Source organism: Lutzomyia longipalpis, chromosome 1, assembly GCF_024334085.1.
Source record: "Lutzomyia longipalpis isolate SR_M1_2022 chromosome 1, ASM2433408v1".
Lineage (NCBI taxonomy): Eukaryota > Metazoa > Arthropoda > Insecta > Diptera > Psychodidae > Lutzomyia > Lutzomyia longipalpis.
Genome location: NC_074707.1, coordinates 30,457,654 through 30,478,867, shown reverse-complemented (window position 1 = coordinate 30,478,867; position 21,214 = coordinate 30,457,654). Strand labels below are relative to the sequence as shown.

The 21,214-nt window shown below is 34.8% G+C and overlaps 4 protein-coding genes across 5 annotated transcripts; 3 read left to right on the top strand and 1 right to left on the bottom strand.

Annotated features, from left to right (window-relative positions):
• Positions 1-232: 232 nt before the first annotated feature.
• On the bottom strand, positions 233-3,355 carry LOC129785882 (uncharacterized). Its single transcript, XM_055820547.1, has 7 exons — positions 3,286-3,355; positions 2,869-2,981; positions 2,100-2,339; positions 1,224-1,356; positions 836-1,029; positions 638-755; positions 233-530 (listed from the first exon to the last, which is right to left on the bottom strand). The coding sequence occupies exons 2-7, from the start codon at positions 2,977-2,979 to the stop codon at positions 424-426; spliced, it is 903 nt and encodes a 300-aa protein (XP_055676522.1). The 5' UTR covers positions 2,980-2,981; positions 3,286-3,355; the 3' UTR covers positions 233-423.
• A 1,091-nt stretch (positions 3,356-4,446) lies between these two features.
• LOC129785839 (T-complex protein 1 subunit alpha) lies at positions 4,447-6,734 on the top strand. The gene is made up of 3 exons (XM_055820481.1): positions 4,447-4,606; positions 4,885-6,110; positions 6,189-6,734. Exons 1-3 carry the CDS (start codon positions 4,534-4,536, stop codon positions 6,555-6,557), a joined length of 1,668 nt encoding a protein of 555 aa, XP_055676456.1. The 5' UTR covers positions 4,447-4,533; the 3' UTR covers positions 6,558-6,734.
• A 168-nt stretch (positions 6,735-6,902) lies between these two features.
• On the top strand, positions 6,903-7,617 carry LOC129787394 (uncharacterized). Its single transcript, XM_055822987.1, has 2 exons — positions 6,903-7,025; positions 7,099-7,617. Exons 1-2 carry the CDS (start codon positions 6,903-6,905, stop codon positions 7,615-7,617), a joined length of 642 nt encoding a protein of 213 aa, XP_055678962.1.
• Positions 7,618-8,329: 712 nt separating this feature from the next.
• Positions 8,330-21,202, top strand: LOC129785825 (peroxidase). 2 transcript variants are annotated; one of them, XM_055820454.1, is made up of 9 exons: positions 8,390-8,553; positions 9,330-9,382; positions 10,049-10,357; positions 10,449-10,876; positions 12,660-13,064; positions 14,479-14,662; positions 15,061-15,657; positions 16,027-16,227; positions 20,643-21,202. In XM_055820454.1, exons 3-9 carry the CDS (start codon positions 10,270-10,272, stop codon positions 20,870-20,872), a joined length of 2,133 nt encoding a protein of 710 aa, XP_055676429.1. In that variant the 5' UTR covers positions 8,390-8,553; positions 9,330-9,382; positions 10,049-10,269; the 3' UTR covers positions 20,873-21,202. The 2 variants fall into 2 exon arrangements, with proteins under 2 accessions (XP_055676428.1, XP_055676429.1); XM_055820453.1 differs by lacking the exon at positions 9,330-9,382 and having other exon boundaries at positions 8,330-8,553.
• The last annotated feature ends 12 nt before the right edge of the window (positions 21,203-21,214 follow it).

The following is a 21,214-nucleotide window of genomic DNA, read 5'->3' as shown; positions in this document are numbered from 1 at the left end:
CTGTGATGTTTTCAATTATATCGACGAAATGTCTTATTTTTTACGTTGCCACACACCTTCAAAAATAACATTTTTGTGCGTGTCGCTCTGTATGAAATAACTCATCAAAAAATCCGTTCGAATGACACTGTGTCCGTCGCAAAATCACCCAGAAGCTATTCCAACTATCTTAAATGCTCCCCGCATAGCCTGGCATCCAGGGTAATACAATAAATTTTGCACATTACTAGACTTGTGTAAATAATCATAAATTTTATTTTTAAAATAGACATAAAATTCGGATATTTTTTTATCTCTCTTATAACATACCATTAAGCAAATTAATGCGACAATAAGAATTAAAACGATTCTCTTTTATCTGTCCATTCCTCTTCTTTCACTTGGGGGTGTTCTTAGATGATTTTTTTTGAAAATTTCCCAATCTTAATCAAAAACGATTTTCCTAATTTTACCATCAGCACCTGCCGCAAAGATACTTCCATCTGGTCCATCCGTTATGGCATTGACACAGCATCCAATATTGGCCTCACCTGTGCCATTGAACCGAAGAAGAGAATCCGCGTTATTCAATTTATTTTTAATTATTAGGTAGAAAATTAATAAAATTACTTTATTAATTTTCAAATAATTATCTTACCTGCAATTTTGGGATATTTGTCAACATCCACCCACTTCTTCACTTCTCCATCCCAACCTCCTGTATAGAATCCATATGTATTTCCGTACATGCAATTGATGATCATTTCGTGGGCATTCTTTTAAATATTTCACACAGTTTATGAGAATTAATTGGTGGATTTAATGAATGATTTATTACTGAAAAAGCTTCATTTACCTCTTTGGTCCAGATTTCAGTCCAGGGAGCAGAGGGTGCTTGCGGTCGTCGGAAGTTATCAATTACAGTGACACCTTTGCCATCACGTGTACAGAACACTAGCCAGGGTTTGGTGCCATTTGTCTCTAAACCACAGATGATCATCGGCGATTTGCCAGGAAGAACACGTTTTGTTGCAAATTTTCCCGTTTTTACTGCAACAAATTACCATAGCAAAGAAAATCTCATAAAGATGTGATTTTTATGTTCATAAGCTGTTAAAATTTTCTAGCTAATTAAATTTATTGCATTTAAAATTTAAATTTGGAATAAGCATTTAATTAGACGTTTTATTGCTTTATTGTTGGATAAAAAATTATGTGAAAATTTTAAATATGTATTAACTTACGGTCAGTTTTCTCTGTTATCACACAGTCAGTGTCACGAATGGTGTAGATGAGATTTCCTTCTACGGCAAGAGATTTGACTTCTTCCACAAGATTGTACATGAATTTAATTTTGCGATCAACAAACCACGTTACCTATAAAAATTCATTTCAATTAAATCTCAAGAAGAATTTCGAGCACTCTTGTTTAGAATTATGCCGATTAATTGATTTATTATAGCCAAACTTAGAGAATCAGTTGCATTGTCAAGTTAAATAAGTTAAATAATAAGATATTTAGAAAAAGAGATCTGAAAAGGACACGTCTCTGTCAGAGAAAATTAGTTTAATTTGAGTTTGACAAAACTGTTTTTTATTAACTTCTATTACTCAATTCAATGGTTTTTCTTTTATGGAAGGCAAAATTGACGATCTCAACAATTAATTTATTTATTTTGAGTTCGGGCTGATTTCTAATATTATTTTTCAATTAATTCAATACTTGAAGAAGGGGTAATAATGCCCGCGAAACGTTAAAAAGAAAAAAAATACAAACAAAAGAACAATTTTTCATAAAGCATATTAGAATAAATTAGATGAAATTATTTTTAAATTAAAATGAATTCAATCAAAAAATTGTTTTCTCTTTCGAAAATGAGATATTCAAGTCCTCCTATTCAGTGCGTCAGGAAAACATTCTTAATACGGTTAGAACATAATTTTTTCGTAAAAACTTTCATCTCAATTTGTAAAATGCATTTTTCTTTTAATTTTTAAAATCTGCGCTTTAAAATTCAATTTTTGACAGCTGAATTATATCCTTTTCAAATTTCACGATTTAATTTAAATTTTGATTCAATTCAAAGTTTCAACATTTTAATGCAAAATATGATCCCTACCACTCCTTGATCATCGCCGGTATAGATATCATCTCCCACAGCTATCACACAGAGCAGCTCATCGAAGGACTTCATGAGTTCTTGGGAGAATTCAACGGATCGTGGATTTTCGAAGATCTTCACCAGGCCATCCGTACTGCTTGTGTAAAGGCGTCCGCGACTATCTAAGGTCATGGCATAAATAAGGGCCTCATGGGCAGTTATTTCACGTTTCTGCACCACATCGGCAGTATCCCAGATCTGAGCATATGAAAGAGAATTTTTGGGTAAAGATCATGGTTTATTGTGAGGCTTTTAGTTAGACCAATTAAGTGTAATTGATGGTGGCGTAGGCGCCACAAGAAAAGCATCCCGAAACGCGAGAGAAGGAGGAGGATAGAAGTAAAATTGATAGTACAGGGAAATGGATGGACATATATTTCATACCGTGTTGTGAATAAAATAGGAGAAGAAATTGTTTCTCATGGAGATCGGTTGTAGCATGAGAGACCATAAAAATCTATCTTGATTCCTCCTTCTGTTAGATAAATTTAATTTTAGCACCACGCATTCGCGCGTTTATGAAGACACAAGAAGTAAAAATATTGCGGAGAAAAATAAATAGATTTATGAGTGGTGGTGATGTGGGCATCTTATGAAATCCGTCTCCGTAAATCCCCTCATGCATGATTTCAATTTAACCGAACAATATTATTGTCCCGCATCTGCTCGATCACAAATGTGAGGAAATAAAAAATTTTCCACTAACTTATTGGACGCATTATCATACCCTTATTTTTCCATCAGCACCTCCAGAGTAGAGTGTGTTATCCCGATAAGCCAAGCATGTTGCTTCACCTTCGTGCTGGACATCACCAACTTTATCCACTTTGCCGGTCATTCCTGCGTAATTTTTTTATTTATTATAACAACAATACTCTATTAACTTATATTAATAGAATTGCAACTTTAATGTGGTAATAAACTCTCTATTATTATTATGTAGGTAGATAAGTGATTTTGGCAAAGAAATCTGTTGTAAAGAGGTGTATGTAATTCAAAGAAACACCCGTGATAATGGCCTCGAGTGTGTGACGCCAAGTGTGAGCTGTGAAAGTGATGCACTTTAAATTTTCACACAGAAAAAAAATCTTTTGGATTTTTCTTTTCAAGAGATTTTCTCTCCTCCACATACTCTATCACTCACTTTGCAAATTTTCTTCGGCACAGCGCGCGTCCAGAGAGATCTCAACACTTTCCACTCGAGTTTCAAACTGAAGAATAGGAATAAATGATTCGGAAACTTATATAGAGCATCGTATGGATATTTTTAGGTACGGAGGATATTTTTAAGAAAAATTCTTGTCTCTCTCTCACTCTTCCCAATTACACATCCTCACACAATACAATCTCAATGCGGTGGAGGTACAATGTTTAGAAGTGATGTTTTTATATACCTCAGCCACATAATTTACGGCAGTATGAATTTATTATTATTATTTATTAAATAACATACACGTAAGTGTGTTCTTTTGGGGGATTTTTCAAGTTCCTCCTTTGAAGCAAAATATACAACCATATTCTTACGATTCACTCATTCAGCTCCTCGCATCGTGTTGTTTGATGCAAAAATAAATAACGCATGCTTTCTTCCACACCACACCATACATGTGCGTATATACATTTATATATTAAAGATTTTTCCGCGCCGAGAAAAATTCAGCTGAAAATTCCATCTCAAAAATAAACCTTCCGATACTTTGGAGTTTTTTTCCTCAAACATCAACAGGATCGGCACTACTAAAACTAATTTCTCTCTCAAACTGTCCATTCAGCTAATTATTTGCGAGAGCCACAAAATACCTTCACACAAAAGAAACATCTGTGGTGTGTTTACAAACTCTAAAATTCAAATTATGTGTGATACTCATACCATTCTTCTTTTTTTTTCCACCAACCACTGCTTTTTTTTCTCTTTGTTAATTAGGCGAAAAAGAGATTGTAGTAAATTGTCGACAAGCAGCCGCTTGTCGTTTTGCTACTGATTGATTTTAGCACATTTCTTTCATTGGAAAATTATGCGTATGTTCTCCCTCAACCAATTAATTGCTAAATTATGTGTGAAAAAAATTGTAAAATATCTTCAAAAGAATTAAAAGTTTTTTTTTGGTTTAAAATAAAGTTCTAAAGATCTGTTTTCCATTCATTTTGATGTATTTTAATACAATTAAAACAATTTTCCTAACTTAAAGACCAAAAGGACGCAATCTAAGAAACCGTTACATTCGATATGCCCACAAATATTTTGAATTCAAATTCAAATATCCCTCTGACGTTGTAGTTGGAAATCAATGTGGTGGCGCTCACGGCGGTAGGAAGAAAATCTCCGAATTGTTCTCGAAGCCTGCAGAAAGTTTTTCCAAATTACCTCTTCCCAGTGAATTTCCGTGAAAATATGTCGACAATTGCAAGTGCACTAACTGTGGCAGGGACTAGGACATCCGGTCAACCAATCCGCACTCAAAATGGTAAGGAATTGTAGGAAAAACATCATCTTTTCATATTGAATCATGTGCCTCACTTTTCTGTTTATCACATGTTTCCAAAATTGCTCCTAAATGCTATTTTCCTTCTAAATTCGATGACTTTTCATTGTATTCAGCATTAAGTTGATGAAATACATTAGAAAAGCTTCAATTTAGGATTAAATAAGCTTATTTGTTGAAATGAACAAAATAAAAGTGTGGTTATGGTCATGATTTGTTTTCCGGAAACTTCTAATTTTTTTGTGTACAAATCCTTTTAGTCATGGCAGCATGCTCCATTGCCAACATCGTCAAGAGTTCCCTTGGACCCGTTGGTCTAGATAAGATGCTTGTGGATGACATTGGAGATGTAACTGTGACAAATGATGGAGCAACTATACTGAAACTCCTGGAAGTTGAGCACCCGGCAGCCAAAGTTCTCGTTGAATTGGCTCAGTTGCAGGATGAGGAAGTTGGTGATGGAACAACCTCAGTAGTTATTATTGCTGCTGAACTGCTCAAGAATGCCGATGAGCTTGTGAAGCAGAAGATTCATCCTACTTCCATCATTTCCGGATACCGGCTGGCGTGCAAAGAGGCCTGCAAGTACATTTCGGAGCATCTCACGGAACCCGTAGACAATCTCGGGCGGGAATGTATTGTGAATGTGGCAAAAACCTCAATGAGCTCCAAGATCATTGGACCAGATGCTGATTTCTTCTCCTCCATGGTTGTTGATGCAGCACAAGCGGTCAAAATCACTGATCCCAAGGGAAATCCAGCTTACCCCATTAAGGCTGTCAATGTGCTAAAGGCACATGGAAAGTCTGCTCGTGAGAGTACCCTCATTCCAGGTTATGCTCTTAACTGCACTGTTGCATCCCAGCAGATGCCCAAGAAGATTGTTAATGCAAAGATTGCATGCCTCGACTTCTCCTTGCAAAAGACAAAGATGAAGTTGGGTGTGCAGGTGCTCGTGAATGATCCGGCAAATCTGGAGAAAATCCGTGAACGTGAGCTGGATATCACGCGCGAAAAGATCCAGAAGATTCTCGCTACGGGTGTGAATGTGGTGCTCTGCTCAGGAGGAATCGATGATCTCTGTCTCAAGTATTTCGTGGAATCCAAGGCAATGGCGGTGCGAAGGGTGAAGAAGAATGACCTCAAGAGAATCGCTAAGGCCACAGGAGCTGCCTACCTCACGTCCCTTACCAACATGGAGGGTGAGGAGAGTTTTGAACCCTCAATGGTGGGCGAGGCCAATGAAGTGAGTCAGGAATTTGTCAGCGACGACGAACTCATTCTCATCAAGGGGCCCAAGGCACGTACAGCCTCCTCAATCATTCTACGTGGTCCAAATGATTTCTACCTTGACGAAATGGAACGTTCCATTCACGATGCCCTCTGTGTTGTCAAGAGAGTTCTTGAAGGGAAGAAAGTCGTCGCTGGTGGAGGATGTGTTGAAGCGGCTCTTTCCATCTATTTGGAAAATTTTGCTACTTCTCTGGTAAGCATCTTATTGAGATAAAAAAATAAAATTTTCCTTAATTTACAAAAAATAAATAATTTTAATTTTCTTTTACAGAGTTCCAGGGAACAATTGGCAATTGCAGAATTTGCCAAATCCCTATTGGTAATCCCGAAGACATTGGCTGTGAATGCAGCCAAGGATGCCACGGACTTGGTTGCAAAACTCCGTGCCTACCACAATTCCAGTCAAACCAAGTTGGATCATGCGCATCTAAAGTGGTTCGGATTGGATTTGATTGAGGGAATTGTGCGGGATAACAAGAAGGCTGGTGTTCTCGAGCCCGCCATGTCCAAGATTAAATCCCTCAAATTCGCCACGGAAGCCGCATTAACAATCTTGCGAATTGATGACATGATCAAGCTCAATCCCGAGGAAAGGGGTGGGAAGAGCTATGCCGATGCTTGTGCTGCTGGTGAATTGTAAGTGGGAGGTGTCACAAGGGAAGAAATCCATTTACCCGATCAGTAATTGCAGTCTTTGCGAGATTTTTCGTTCTTCACGTCTCATTAGAAAATAATGCAAGCTTATTTTTCACATAAACACAAAAACAATGTATTGACATTTTAATAAGAAAATAATAATTTCTAACAATCGCCTAAATTTCTCAATTCGACCATTTTGATGTTTTCCGACTGAGTCTTCGGCTACGTTCTTCGGAACATAATTTTCTAAATTTACAAAGATCTATAAATAAAATGATGGCTGGCAGTAGGAGGTAGCGCCATATAGGATTCTGCACAGAAATTTTCCGCAGAAGGTGGAAGAAAAATGACGGATCTCGTGGAAAATGGGTCAAGTGAGGTGGAAAAGTGTGCAAATGAAGGACCTGAAGGGATTGCCAAGGAGCAAGATTGGAAGGCGTTGTATGAGAAGCTAGAACAAGATCTTCAGGTGAGTTTCACATTAAAATAATTCCCACAAATTGCATCATTAGAAGTGAGATCAATGTGTTGTTGCCCTTTAGAAACGCACCACTGAAAATGAGATCCTCAAGTCAAGGATAGCCTGCCTGGAGAAGGAGCAAAACAACCCATCTGAGGCATCAAAATCCAATAAGAATGAGAAGCAAAATGACGATATGTTGACCAAGGCAAAGGAACTCCTATTTGAACGTACAAAAATATGCAAGAGACAAGAACAGCAAATTGAGGCGCTTAAAATTCAAATTGATTCCCTAAAAGAGGTCCTGCAGGTGTCAAAGGATATGCTGGAGATTCGCAACATGGAGAATAAGCACTTCCAGGAACAATTTACAGCTCTGGATGGTCGTTTGAAGAGCGAACGGGAGCATCATGTGATCACGGAGAAGAAACTCATTCTATCCAAGCGAATGTACGGTGATCTACGCAAGGAGCATGATCTACAGAGCAGTATCTTCAAGGAGCTTCAGGAGACATATAAGAGCAAAATTAAAGTTCTCACAACACAAATTGAGCAACTGAAAAAGAAAGATACAGAAGAAAATCAAACAAATGGCAATTGAAGCTGAAATTCAGCGCGTTTTGAATTTTTTTCACGTGGAAATTTGTGAGAAGCGAAAAACGTGCCTTTTTTCTCTTATTTTAAAGTAAGTTCAAGGAACCTATTTGTCCGGTGAATAGGTTCCACCCGGTTGAGAGCACGTGGTTAAAAATTGATTGGTCATACCCTAATAAGTCGTTTGAATACACAGCGGAGTAACACATTTCAATGCTAATAAATTCATGAAATTATCGTATTTGTGCACCTATTTTATTATGTATAGTTTTCACTGTTCCCACATGATGCTAATTGGGCGGTCCACAAGGCAGAGGAGTGATCATCCACAGAGGTTTATCACAAACATATTTCTGGTACGAATTTAATCAAATAAGTTTATGCAACGCGGTATATGGGTCATGACTAGAATTGTGAAAATGATAAGAATACAAGTAGAGTAATTTTGTAGTAGAAGACCCGAAAATCTCCTAACAGATTTACCATTTTCCTTTGGAATACATCATTCCATGCTCATCCCAAATAACACATAATCCGAACATGAAACTTTTAGTTGTTCTGGAAAGTTGAGCTACTGCCGCGAAGAAAAAAAATCACGCAGCTTGAAAAAAATAAATTATTCGGATGATCAACCCCTGAAGATCACTGGAGTAAGTGACTCATTATTATTCTAGCGTACGTGTGATTTATGCCAATATTAGAGGAGTGAAGTGTGTGTCTGAGAAAGACAGAACAAGCCATATCAGCTGCTGGAAATCTCATGCTCCGCCGATCAGTGCGAGACAGATTCTCGTCTGGAACGGAGTAATCCTCATCTACAGTCGTGCTTCTCAATCTGTAGTCTCATAGCGACAAAAGACTTTAATTCAAGTGCGTGGAAAAATTACAAACCAGTGAATTGTGTTGAAAAAAAACAAATTCTATAAACTTCCTGTCCTAAAATGTAATTATAAATGTTTTTTTTATGTAAAAAAAAGCTTCCTTAAAAGTATTGGGACTTTAATGTTTTCTGCATGGCATTTAAATTTTAAACCGGTTCCCTAATTTATCGTAGCGTGAAAGAAAAATTTTTCCACTAGAAATTTCTTTAGGATTTTTTTTCTGTACAATCCCAACCGATAAGAGATTTTAGAGTGTTGTGTCTGTTTACTGAAATTATTATCATTTGGAGATTTTTCTCAAAATGAAGTTGTTATTTACACCAGTTGCAAGTCCTCAATGATGAAGGCAAATTGTGTATTAGCGTACAAAGTGGGGGGATCTTGCAAATTAGAGAGAAGAATTTATCGACAACAACTCAATGCTATATTTTTTAGTAGAGCCCTAATAGAATAAAATCTCTCACAACACATTTAACGGAAAAGATTAAGCTCTATGCAAACATGTGATAAATCTGGGAAGAGCAAAAAGTTCAAATTATAATCATCTTACAAGCGAGTAAAAGTAATATAAAATGCACTCATTGGGCAGAATTCTGGAGTCAAGATACAGAACATGATTTTTTCATTCAAGATTGTTCAGATTTAGATTGTTTTTAAGAACGAACGCTATCAAGCAACAAACTTCTTTAGAATCTTGAAAAGAATTTTAACAACATATTAATTTTTGTTTACAAAAAACAGAAAATATCATTTTCCTTGTTCTTTAATCTTTTTTTTTTACAAAAATATGCACATCAAAAAATATCTTCTAACCATTTATTATTTAATATTATTTTAGAGCAAAATAAAATCACAGCTAAAAAACATGTGAACCGGAGAACAATTTTCCAGGTTGGTGTTAAGAAAATAATCTTTATTTTTTAAAGATATTTTTCATGTATTTTTACCGCAAAAAATGTTCTAAATCTTCTATTTTCTTAAATATTAATTTCATTCAATTTAAGGAATTTTCCCGGATTTTTCCCATACTCATCATCATAACTCATCATAATCTTTACAATAAAGATCAATTTCAAAACCACAGAATCTTTAAGGGCATATAAAGAATAAAATACGCAATTAAACCTGCTGTTATATATTGGTATTTTACTTATCAAAAAAAATGAAGTGATATTTTGCCAATCAATAACGAGAAAAATATCCTTGAAAAATCACAAGATCGTTATGCGTAGGAAATCGCAAGTAATTTAATAAAGAATTTTATGTTAAAAACCGGCAAATCGAACTTTTTAGTGAGTGATAATATGGTGCAGAAAAACTTGTTATAAAGCCTTTGTCTCACAATCAAGATCAGTGTGATCACAGGAAACGGAATTATACCAATTGTGTATATGAGATCAATATAATTTCGTAGCATGACTCATCACCTTCTCCATAAAATTACCAATATGTTTTCTTTCTCATTCATCCAACTATAGATTTTTCTCGCATTGTGAACTTTCAATTAGTGGACAACACACATTTTAATTATCTGAACGTTAATTTGTTATTTTTCAGCAATAATCGATGCAAAAAAGACTACTAATGACTCAGTGTTTGTGATCAATTTTCTTCGGTGCTGAAGCGCGCAGAAAGGAGTTAAAGAAAAGCAAACGCGATAAATCAATATTCATTGAATGTCGATGGGAATTTGAGCAGAATACTAATTTCACTGCACAGTGGCATAGTTCACATACTTGAGAGCCTTTTTTTAGTGATTGATCGATCGTCGCGGTGAAATGTCTGGAAAAACACGCAGTCTTCCGTGTCTACTGGGGATTTTGCTCTTGGCACATGCTCATGGATTGCTGAATATTGAAGAAAGTGGTGAGTTCTTGTTTTGTTTGATTTACTACTGAGAAGTGCGATTGGGTGGAACATGATGGAATTCTTTTCAATTTAATCGTGGGAACATCAGGTGGCGGTCAACACATTGGTGTGCTTGGAAGAGTAAATTCGAGTGTTTTGGCCACAGCTGTTGGTCAAGCTGAAGATCACTTTGATAAGCTGAAACGGTTAGAAGCCACACTAGCAACACGGGCCAGAGTACAAAATGGAAGTATATCAAATGCACAACTGCTGGATGGATTGCCAACAGATCAGGCGAAAGAGTATGATCGCGTTGCGCAGATTATGTTGAAGACCAGCACAAATCTCCTCCATACAGTTTGTCGCTCCAACAATATTGCGGACAAGGAGTGCGCCAAATACCTCGCACATTTGGATGTGCCTCCGTCGGAGGTGAAAGATCAATGTATTCAAATAACTAACATGAACTTAGCGAAAGGAAGCTACCACGCCTATAGGCGACTTCTTCCCGCTGACTACAAAGACGGTCTGTACAAAGTGAGTGTTTCAGTTTTTTTTAGGTTCAAAACAATTTTCTTAAATGGAATTTATGTTATGAAATTTATGAAATATGTATGGGCATCATAGGTATAAGAAAACCTTCACTTTTAGCACATTATTCTTTCTTGAAATTCCTCAGGAAAGAAGTGTGTAAAGCAAGTGAAGTGCAAGTGATATAATCTAATTATGGGGATAATGATCTTGAATTAAGCTGTGTTTAATTGATTCCACTTTTGATCAAAACACTAGTTGAAAATTAAATCGTGATCGTTGTGAAACGACAAACAGGAGGAGTGGCTAAACTTCTTTTTTTTTCCATTGCAATTTATTTAAATTTTTCTTTTTGGCAAAAAAAAACGAAAAAATAAACATCCCAAAAACTTTCAGTTTTCCATCACGTGCCTTGTACACAAAACTGGTTCACCTTTTTACTACAAACTCATTATTAAATTGTTGATTTTTGTATTTCTCTACCGCAATGTGCGAAGCTGTGAATGATGATTTCCGAAATTTCAATTTGAGATTTGTTGCAAAATGTGAAATGAGAGTTTTGTTTTGGAAGAAAAAGTATCACATAGAGGAGCTTTTTTGGGGGCTAATGAACTCTATTATGTATAGAATACAAATAAAATGCAAACTTTTATCTTGATTTGATCGAATTTCACACGCAGTTTAATTTTTTCCAGTGTAGTTTAGTGGTATTTAAATGCAAAATTTATTTCCCTTTTTAATCTCATTTGCGAACTTTGTTTTTTAATTTTAATTAAAAACCGTGTTAACATGCATTGACATAATATTGCGCCAAAACAAGCGGTGATCGATAAGAATTATTTAATTTAGATAAAATCTAAAACACTTGATTTCCTACAAAACGAACAATATTTTGTCTAATTGGAAGACATTGCTCGTTATATATGACCCCTAGTTTATGTTACGCATTTGAATTGAATATCTTTCTTTTTCCCATGATTTTTTTAAAAATATAAATCAAGTGCAAGTTTCATTATGAAACGACCGCTGTAGGTTTAAAAAAAAATTAAAGAAAAATCATTATTTTCTTTTTATTGTGAACCCTTAATTGCATGCATATTCATAGCACTCAGAGGTATTGCAACATATCAAATCAACTTTAATAATTTTTGAATTTAATAAAAAAATATTCGATCCTATATTAATAATATGGTGTCTTTTAAAATCATATACGGCCCATTTAGGAAGATTAAATGAGAGGCACGAGATCGCATGTGTTACGAAAAGGAATTAGCACTTGTTTATTTCTCTTTGATTGAGAGTGTGGCTTTTTAATGCTGTCGCATAAGTTTGTCATAATTTGTGTGATACATCTACAAAAAAGGTATAATTGGATTTTTTTAAAAGTTTTCATGTAATGATCCGTAAAAACTCGATACGGACTTCTCACTGAATAATTCAATGCAAGGGGTAAAAGGAATTGTGGGAAAATTAAAGTCTGTGAGAGAGTCTAATAGCGACTTTTGCTGCTCCTATTAAAATTGATCTATTTTTTTTTACAAAGAGAGTTTACAAGACAACAATTTGCCCAAAGTGAATTTCATCATATTAATGTGTGTGTTGTACCACCGTTTGGAACATGGACGCAGCAAAATGATCAAATTGACCAGCAGAGTAATTGTCGAAAATGGGAATAGGATTTTATTGCAATTGCCTTATTTCGTCATTGAATTGAAACCACAAAATAATGAAAATTCAATTATTGCGCGATATTAGATGATGACTACATAGAAATTTTGCATTTTTGCAGGTCCGCACCAAGGAGGATGGTAGTTCACTACCCCTACCAAGAGCAATTACGAGTGCTTTCTATGACTCATCAATGGATCACATGAATACAATACGGAGCTCTCATGCAACATCAAGTGAGGGTGTTCTCGATCCACAGCGGAGTGTTATGCTGATTCAGTGGTCGCAATTTCTGGAGCAAGATCTCGTGAAAACGGTGCCACGATCAATGGGCAATGGGAAGCCAATTGAGTGCTGCAGCACGACTTTCAATCAAGCATCACCGAGGTATAGACATCCGTCGTGTGCTCCCCTAATTGTCCCTGATTCGGATGCCTTCTATCGCGAGCTTTTCGTCAAGTGCCTCAATTATGTCCGCAGTGCCCTAGCTGTCGATCCAAATTGCAAATTAGGCACCCCAAATCAGGTGAATGAGTTTTCTACATTTTTTTCTCCTAATTTTTTTTCAAGCATTGTCATCACGATTTGTTCCACTTATTGCACTAGCACCTGACAATCAATTAACTTGTAATAGCAAAGCAATTAATACATACATTTAAATTTAATTCACTTGACAAACTTTTGACCATGATGTACCATTATGGGCAACAACAGGGTGAGTTGCTAAATTAACAATATATAATAAAGTTTTTGCAAGAAAAAAAATGAGTCAAATACAAGAAGGTGCACAATAACTTGCGGGCCAATTCATTCATCACGAGCGCAATCTTATCTCACAAATCAATCTTCCATGTGAGAGAGTCTCAATGATTTGTGTGCAAGAGCGACGTATTTACCACAATTTTACCCACTCATGATCAATGTTATGAAATAATGGATTGAGGGAGCTTTTCTTATGTGCATGTTTAATGTGTGCTAATGTTGTTGTTGTTATTTTACAAATAAAATGATCTTGTGACGCTAAATAGAGCCCCAATGGACGACATAAATCGTTGGATATATCAAAATTATCCCGCTCCTTGTGGCTAAAACAATCATCGTCCACATAGCGCAGACACCGCATATATGCGCGCGCTTTCAAAAGGAGCTTAAAATTTCAATTAGTGCCCCAATCGTCGTAAATCACCACACTGGGTATGCATTTTCATATTAGAAACTGTTTTGGAAATATATTTCTCATACTGTTGAGAATAAAACAATAGTTGATTATCATAAAATCCCTTTATATGGCCATATAAACACATTTTCTCAAGCAATATTTGTTTGTGTCTATTTTTGTAATATGAGACTATAAAACTGAAATAGTTGAGAAAAGGACTAATCAAATTAAACTTGAATATAATTATAGAGTTTTAATTAACATTCCTGACTGTAAATGATTTCCTCTTATAGAGAAATTTTAAGAAAACCTTGATCAAATAATATTTATGGTCTTATTTTAAATAGATTTCTGATAAAATATGCATATTCTATTTTTCTTTATTGCAGTAAGATGCAACAAATTTTTGTATTTGTCCACCTGTTAAAAAATTTATTGGCACGTTCACACCATAAAATTGCATGAAATAATTTATATTAAAAAATTCATGAAATGCATGGTTTCTTTTACACTAATCCATCTCTGTCTATGCTTTTGAGATATAAAATGTCTTTCAAGAAATTTTTAAGGCACATAGTTAAAGAAAGAAAAATGCGTAAGAGTTGTGCAGTTACAGGCCCTTATTGCGAGGCCATTTCATATTTCCTACTTTTTTGCAATTCATAAAATGAACATAAAGTTGAGTAAAACCCCTGAGGCTCTAGGAAGTTATCTCACATCCAAAATTAATATGAATTTTAACACAGCAACTGACTTTTCTTTTATATGTGTGCATTTGCAGCTCAATCAAGCCACAAATTACCTGGATTTGTCCCAATTGTACGGTATCAGTGATGATGAAACTCGAAACTTGAGAACATATCGTGGTGGTAAACTCAAAGTCTCGTCTGATGGTGCTAATACCATTCCAATTCAGGAGCATAGTTCGCTTTGTCTACAGCCCAATGAAACTTGCTATGTCTCAGGTGAGTGTCGCTGTCTGCAACATAATAAATTATATCATCACAAGAGTAATTTCAAACAAATGGGCTACAATACCCCAATAACTCTTATTCAAATGCTTTTCATCGCACCACTTCTTCTCTATACCTACTTATTATATTATATTATTATGAGTTAGGTATTTATGATATAAAAAGCAGCTACCTAATGGCATTCAAAACATTTATGGAGAGTTTCTATTTATATGACATGAGAATCAAATAAGCACCAGTTGGTGCACTAGTTTAAAGAAAAATGCACCAGCTGTTGAATCAAATGCATCTCAAAAACTGGGGACATTTATCAAATTGTTTGGCCAATATATCTTCCATCTAGCCTGTAGTTTGCTCTTGACGAGATGATGTTTTTATTTCCTTGACAGGTGATCCTCGTGCCAACGCAAATCCATATATGGTGCTGCAATATTCAATCTTTACACGTTCACATAACAACATTGCGAGACAATTGCATGAGTTAAATCCCTCCTGGAATGACGATAGACTCTATAAACTTTCTAGAAAGCTCAATATAGCCATTTACCAGAAAATCATCTTTGAGGAATGGGCACCTGAGGTGCTTGGTGTGGATGCAGCTCGAAGAATTATCGATACACCCGTAGAAGGGGTTCGACGAAAGCAAAATGTTGGTGTTAGCAATGAATTTGCTACGGCTGCTATACGTTTCTACAATTCCATGATGCCCGGTGATTTGTGGAATACGGCTGTTTTAATTGATTCCGAAAGGTACAATCTCTTCCAACTGAAGGATACTTTCTACCGTCCGGCCAACTTCACCTCAACGGACTTCTTTGCCAGAGTTCTAGTTGCGAGCCTTTCACAACGTGCAATGGCCATGGACACTGGCTACGTGGATGATCTTGGAATGCAACTTTTCCGAGCAACAAGTGCACAAGTTGGTACATTTGGGACGGATTCTCTTGCATTGGACATTGCTAGAGGGCGTGATCATGGACTACCAGGTATATGGTGGACATCTAATGAATTTTTGATTACAAGAATATATCGAGCAAGGGGATGGTTTAACCTCATTTTCAGTGAAGAAAAGTCACTTTTTGTTGAACAAAATGTATGAGGAATTCTCGAATCTCGCTCAATCTCGACCGATTCCCGAGAAACACTTTAACTTTTTTTATATTAATAATGTTATTTCGATAATGAGATAGGGATCAATCGAAAGCTAATTAAATGTACTTTCGATTGCAAGTGGAATTGTTCAAATTGATCCCTTCTTTTGATCGGAAGAACCTGCTGCCTCACTAAAAGTACTGATTTCTCGGGGTTGGGCATCCCCTTGATATCGAGCTACAAAACATTTTATATTCTAACAGGCTACATTCACTACGTGAAATTCTGTCAGGGGAAAACTATTCGGAATTGGAATGATTTGCGTGATGCAATGTCTACGCAGGATTTGACTCTCCTCAAGAATATCTATGGTTCAGTTGGTGCCATAGATCTCATAATGGGGGCTTTTGCGGAATATCCTTCTCAAGATGCAACAGTTGGTCCCACACTAGCATGCATTATAGGTAAGTCAATTGTTAACACAATCTATTTATTTATGGATCACACTATAATAAGGTAACAAAATTACCTTCGCATGACCACTAAAAGTGGTGGTATGCGCAAAATATTACTTCATGTTTCAAATTAATAAATTGACTAACCGTTTTCACCCACATTTTCCCTTACTCATGCAATCCTTCTTGCATACAAAAATCTTTCCACTATTTCCGCTTTGCAAACACACATACCAACCTTTCAACATTCCTAATTCCTCTCAAAATTCAACCACTCTTTCACGTGTTTCAATAAACTTTGTTGCACTAGTGGTAGGTAAGGTATATTGATGCGATTATACAGCAAAATACACGATTGTTTGATTTATTTCAACCTCACGCGAAGTCCATGTGAATGGGGACATTGAGACATAAAGTGTTTCTTCTTAATCAAAAACCTCTAAACTAAGACATTAAGATGCTTATCTTGTGCCGTTGATCAACTAATCAATCACTTTATGCACTTTCATTTACTTACATAGCAGTAACGAAGGAAATAAAATTAATTGAAAATCATCATCTTTTGCTATAATGGCCACCTTTGAGGGGCATGATTTGTTTCAATAACATTAGGAATGTTTTTCTTTTAATACATTGTATAGGCTGTGCGGAATCTAATGAGGGCTCTAAATTTTTTGTCAAAAAAAGATTTTTAAAAGATCTAAGAATTAAATACTTTCACATCGTTCTATTTCTTTTTATTTAATTTTAATATCCTTGATGGACTAAAACCTTGCATTGGCATTTTTCTTTGACTCTATCTCGATTAAGATTGAAATTATTCTTATTTTATTGCTAAGAAATAAAAGAAAATAAGAAAAATTCCTCAATGCTGATAGTATGACAACAATCATGCCACACTCAAATTGGCATACAAATTAATCATGATGATGGAATAAAATTAGTTTTAATTAGCAGACATGTTAAAAAAAAATGTAAGGTATTGCACAAAAACTTTGTCAGTAGACCACTGAGCATGAAATAATTCACATTATTAAAAACAAAAAAAAGATGATAAAAACAGAGGAAGTTAAGTCATATTAAAATTGACTTTAAAATTAACAACGGAATTTTATCTTATGAGATATAAAAGAGATGTTTTTTATGTCTTATTTAAAAACTTTTCTTATCTAGAAAGTTATAGATGGGCAACATTAAAAGAATTCTTGATAGTCTATATAAAAAAAAAGTTTATTTAAATTCAGTTCTACAATAAACCCATTTTTATTTTACTACACGTGTTTGCCCTATTAGAAGATTACAAAAAAAATTCAATAAAAGACAGTAAAGATCCCAAGAAGAATGAAACTTGGCAGAAAGAACTTTTTATAGTGTCTCGTTCATCTATTAATTTGTTTGATACCGTACAGAATTTTCACGGCAAAAGACACATTTATAGAAAAAAGGTAGATAAAAGATTTTTTTATTAGACGCTATCGTGGTTGTGATTAATTTTTTACTACAAAATTTATGAACAATGAAATTAATTCACGCGACCAATTAACTTAATGACAACGAAAAAAATCAATTAATCTATTAAAAATTACAAATGATCGATGAAATTTAATGGTTTTTGTCATTTTTTGAATTCTTGAAAATTCCATAAATTATGTATTTATCTTTTCACTGGGAGACGTTAATGATCTGCAAAAAATAAACCCTTATGAGCTATATTTACACGTGTCTATATGAGAGATATTTCATTATAAGGTATACCTACATATAATCGCTTATTTACAAATTAACTTAATTACTGATATTTCTCACTACAAATTTCGATACCGTCAATTATGTTAATTGGGTTGATTACACTGTTTTTTTTTCCTTTGCGTATAAACAGAAATCTTCAAAATGTGCAAATGATGGCCTGTATATACCCGTGAGTGTAATTGAGTGATTTTTTTCTAATCAATAAAATGGAAGTGTGATGGTCAGCACTATAAAGTCGTGTCTTGCGTAAAACGCAAAACTTTGCAATAATGTTTAGTTGATTGATCAAAAGTGCAGGATAAATGCTTATGATTGGGTCATAATTGAAGAAGATTTATAGGTATGGTACAGCATAGGTTTTTCAAGATCTCCTGAGCTGTGGCTTTTCCATTTAATTGTGACAGCACGATAAGATAATAGCGGCGTGTATATATGAATGGAGCAAATTTTACGCATAAGTGATTTTCCGGCTTTAAATGAATTTCACGTGCGAAAAGTGCCATTAAATTTGTTGAGTAAAAAAAAAGACTTCCAAGGGAACTTTCTTTGGATATTTTTGTATACATTTTCTCTATTTCTTTTTTTGTAGTTTCCAAAGTTCAACTAATGACTAAATTTTATTGCTCCATTTTTGCATTTTGCCAGCTAAGCAATGTCTGTAATTCAAATGATCAAGTGAAAATACGCACAATTGAACGTAAACTGACTGTGAAAGACCTATTCATAATGCGATGAGATTGCAATTTATTGTTACCTCTATGTCTTTTTTTCTCAATATTAACACGTTCACTATATTCAATGGCTCTACTATGATGTACGTACACGAACACCTTATATTTTTTACTTCTGAAATCTCACAGAGGGCAATTACATGAAAAATTGCGATATTGATAAAATATTTGACTTGACTGTTTCACTGACTCGCGACTACCCATTCGGTCTGAGAGATGTTGTCAATGAGAAATAATGCACACCTCGTACCCATTGTTTGTATATCTATTCAAAAAGACATTACAATTATCCTACCAATCACATTCTAATATTGCTGTATGTATAAAAATACATATAAGGCAGTATAAGCAACATAGTAAGACTATAACTTGCATATTACTTTGCTACTTGAGCAGTACAATAATGTGAGCAATGGATTAAGTACAAGTTGCCATGATAATTATGCTCTAGTTTGAAATGCAAAATTGTCGTGTAATTTTATAATTAGTATTGTTAGTGCAACATTACATAATGCTCAAGATTAGTCCATTAAACAACTATTTCCGTCATCTCTGTCACTTTCTTCTCTTTCTCTGTGTACTCTCATTGATCGCATGTGGGTTTCCAGTATAAAGATAAATTTTATTTATTGATATTTTCAATTCACATGCGAGAGTTAACAAATATTATGTAGGAACTTTTCATGTGTAGACTCAATATGGATATTGTATTTTTTAAATTGATTTTACAGGTTCTTTCTATGAGGATTCCTTAGTGTAGCATATATTTCTCAGTAAACAATACACCATTACATGTTACAGATATATTTAGATAAATTTTCCGAAAGACTCTTTACATGCAACTTTCGCACATTTAGTGCTAAGTAGAAATGACTCAGAGAGACACTTTCAATATAAAATGAACAGATATTTTGTGCAGGTGCTTTTACTGACACTTAAATCATTTTATTATAACTCGCCAGTCAGAGTGCATAAACTGATAGAGCTTGTATTTAGGTGTTGCGGTAGCTAATATGCTGTATTACATATGGGGATAGAAAACAAATTGCTATATAACATATTTGCAGTAAGATAAAATTAATTGATTTCTCATAAAAATTGCTAAAACGCAACGACATGTGATCATGTAATATTTTTATATTGAGCGAGTAATATTAATTTTATCTCCCTTTGCGCATATAGTCCTTTTAGGTACAAATTATATTATTCACACCATGTTCGTAAAAGGAATGAAATAAAAACATTTGTATTAATCATAAATTTTACAATCAAAAGCAGTTTGAAAGTATCTTGAATGTCTGTTAATAGACAACAAATCTATATTGGAACAAAATCAAGAGTGAAAAGATTAATATACAAATGCATTGTTTTAACAGGTATTAGCATAACACCTATTATGTGTAATCTAAATTATTAATTTTATCTAATGTATTTTATCTAAATGACTTGTGAGCTCATGTCCTAAGCAATTAATGTAACACTTTTGACTTAAGCAAATTTGTTTTCTCTGATGTCGCGCACGCGGGTACGGTGAAAATTTAGTGTTTTATTGTTACACGTCTGAAAGATTATGTACAACATACATATAGTATCTATGTGCAGAAGAAGAGATTAATGGAAAGGGTACTTTAAATGCCCACGGCGATTTTGTTGTAACTTTTTTAATGAGATAACTAAAATGAAAGCAGCAGTCCTTTCCTGAAATGTGTGTGTTGCATTTGAGATGACTCGATCATTGTCACACATACAAAAATCCATGCGAGAATTCCCAGGTCTATGGGAGAGAAAGTTGCCCTGGAATCATCACCAAATACGCATTGAGTCATAGACATGTCGAAAAATTTAGATGAAATGTTGAGATTTTAGTAGTTTAGCTCAGTTCTCAGGAAGTTGCATCAATTGCATAATTTATTCAATACATTATGTATTATTGTATGCTTGCAGAAGAAGAACTCACAAATACGCGACAGACAGCGAGAAATTTTTATGACAACAACTTTAAGATGAGGCACGCAGTTAATGAATATACAGCAGCAAATCTCCTTTGTGACACGACTGATCTTCAAGTCATCCAGGAGAATGTCTTTAGAGTGCCGTCTGAGGAAAATCTCCTGCAGCGATGTGAGTCACTGCGTGGAAAGCTCCATTTGAATGTGTGGAAACAAACCTCATAAGTAAGGTATCTTCCTCTCTGGGGCAATCAGTGAAGAAATTGATGAGCCATAAAATTGTACAAAAACAAAGACAACGCGATGGCACAGAGTGCCTCACAGCTACTTCCAACCTTTCCTTTCGCGGGAACATCCTATACAATTAATCAGCAGTGCTATATTTGTAGAGAGAGAGACCATCTCTTTCAAGGTCTCTCTAATGTTGCATTAGGCTAAAATGGGGAAAAAAGCTTATACAAATATCTACATTATATGTCTATTAAAAAAGATATTATGAGATATGTAGCAAGGAGATGTTTAACCCACAAATTAAACATATAACTAAGAGTGAGATTTATTACCCTT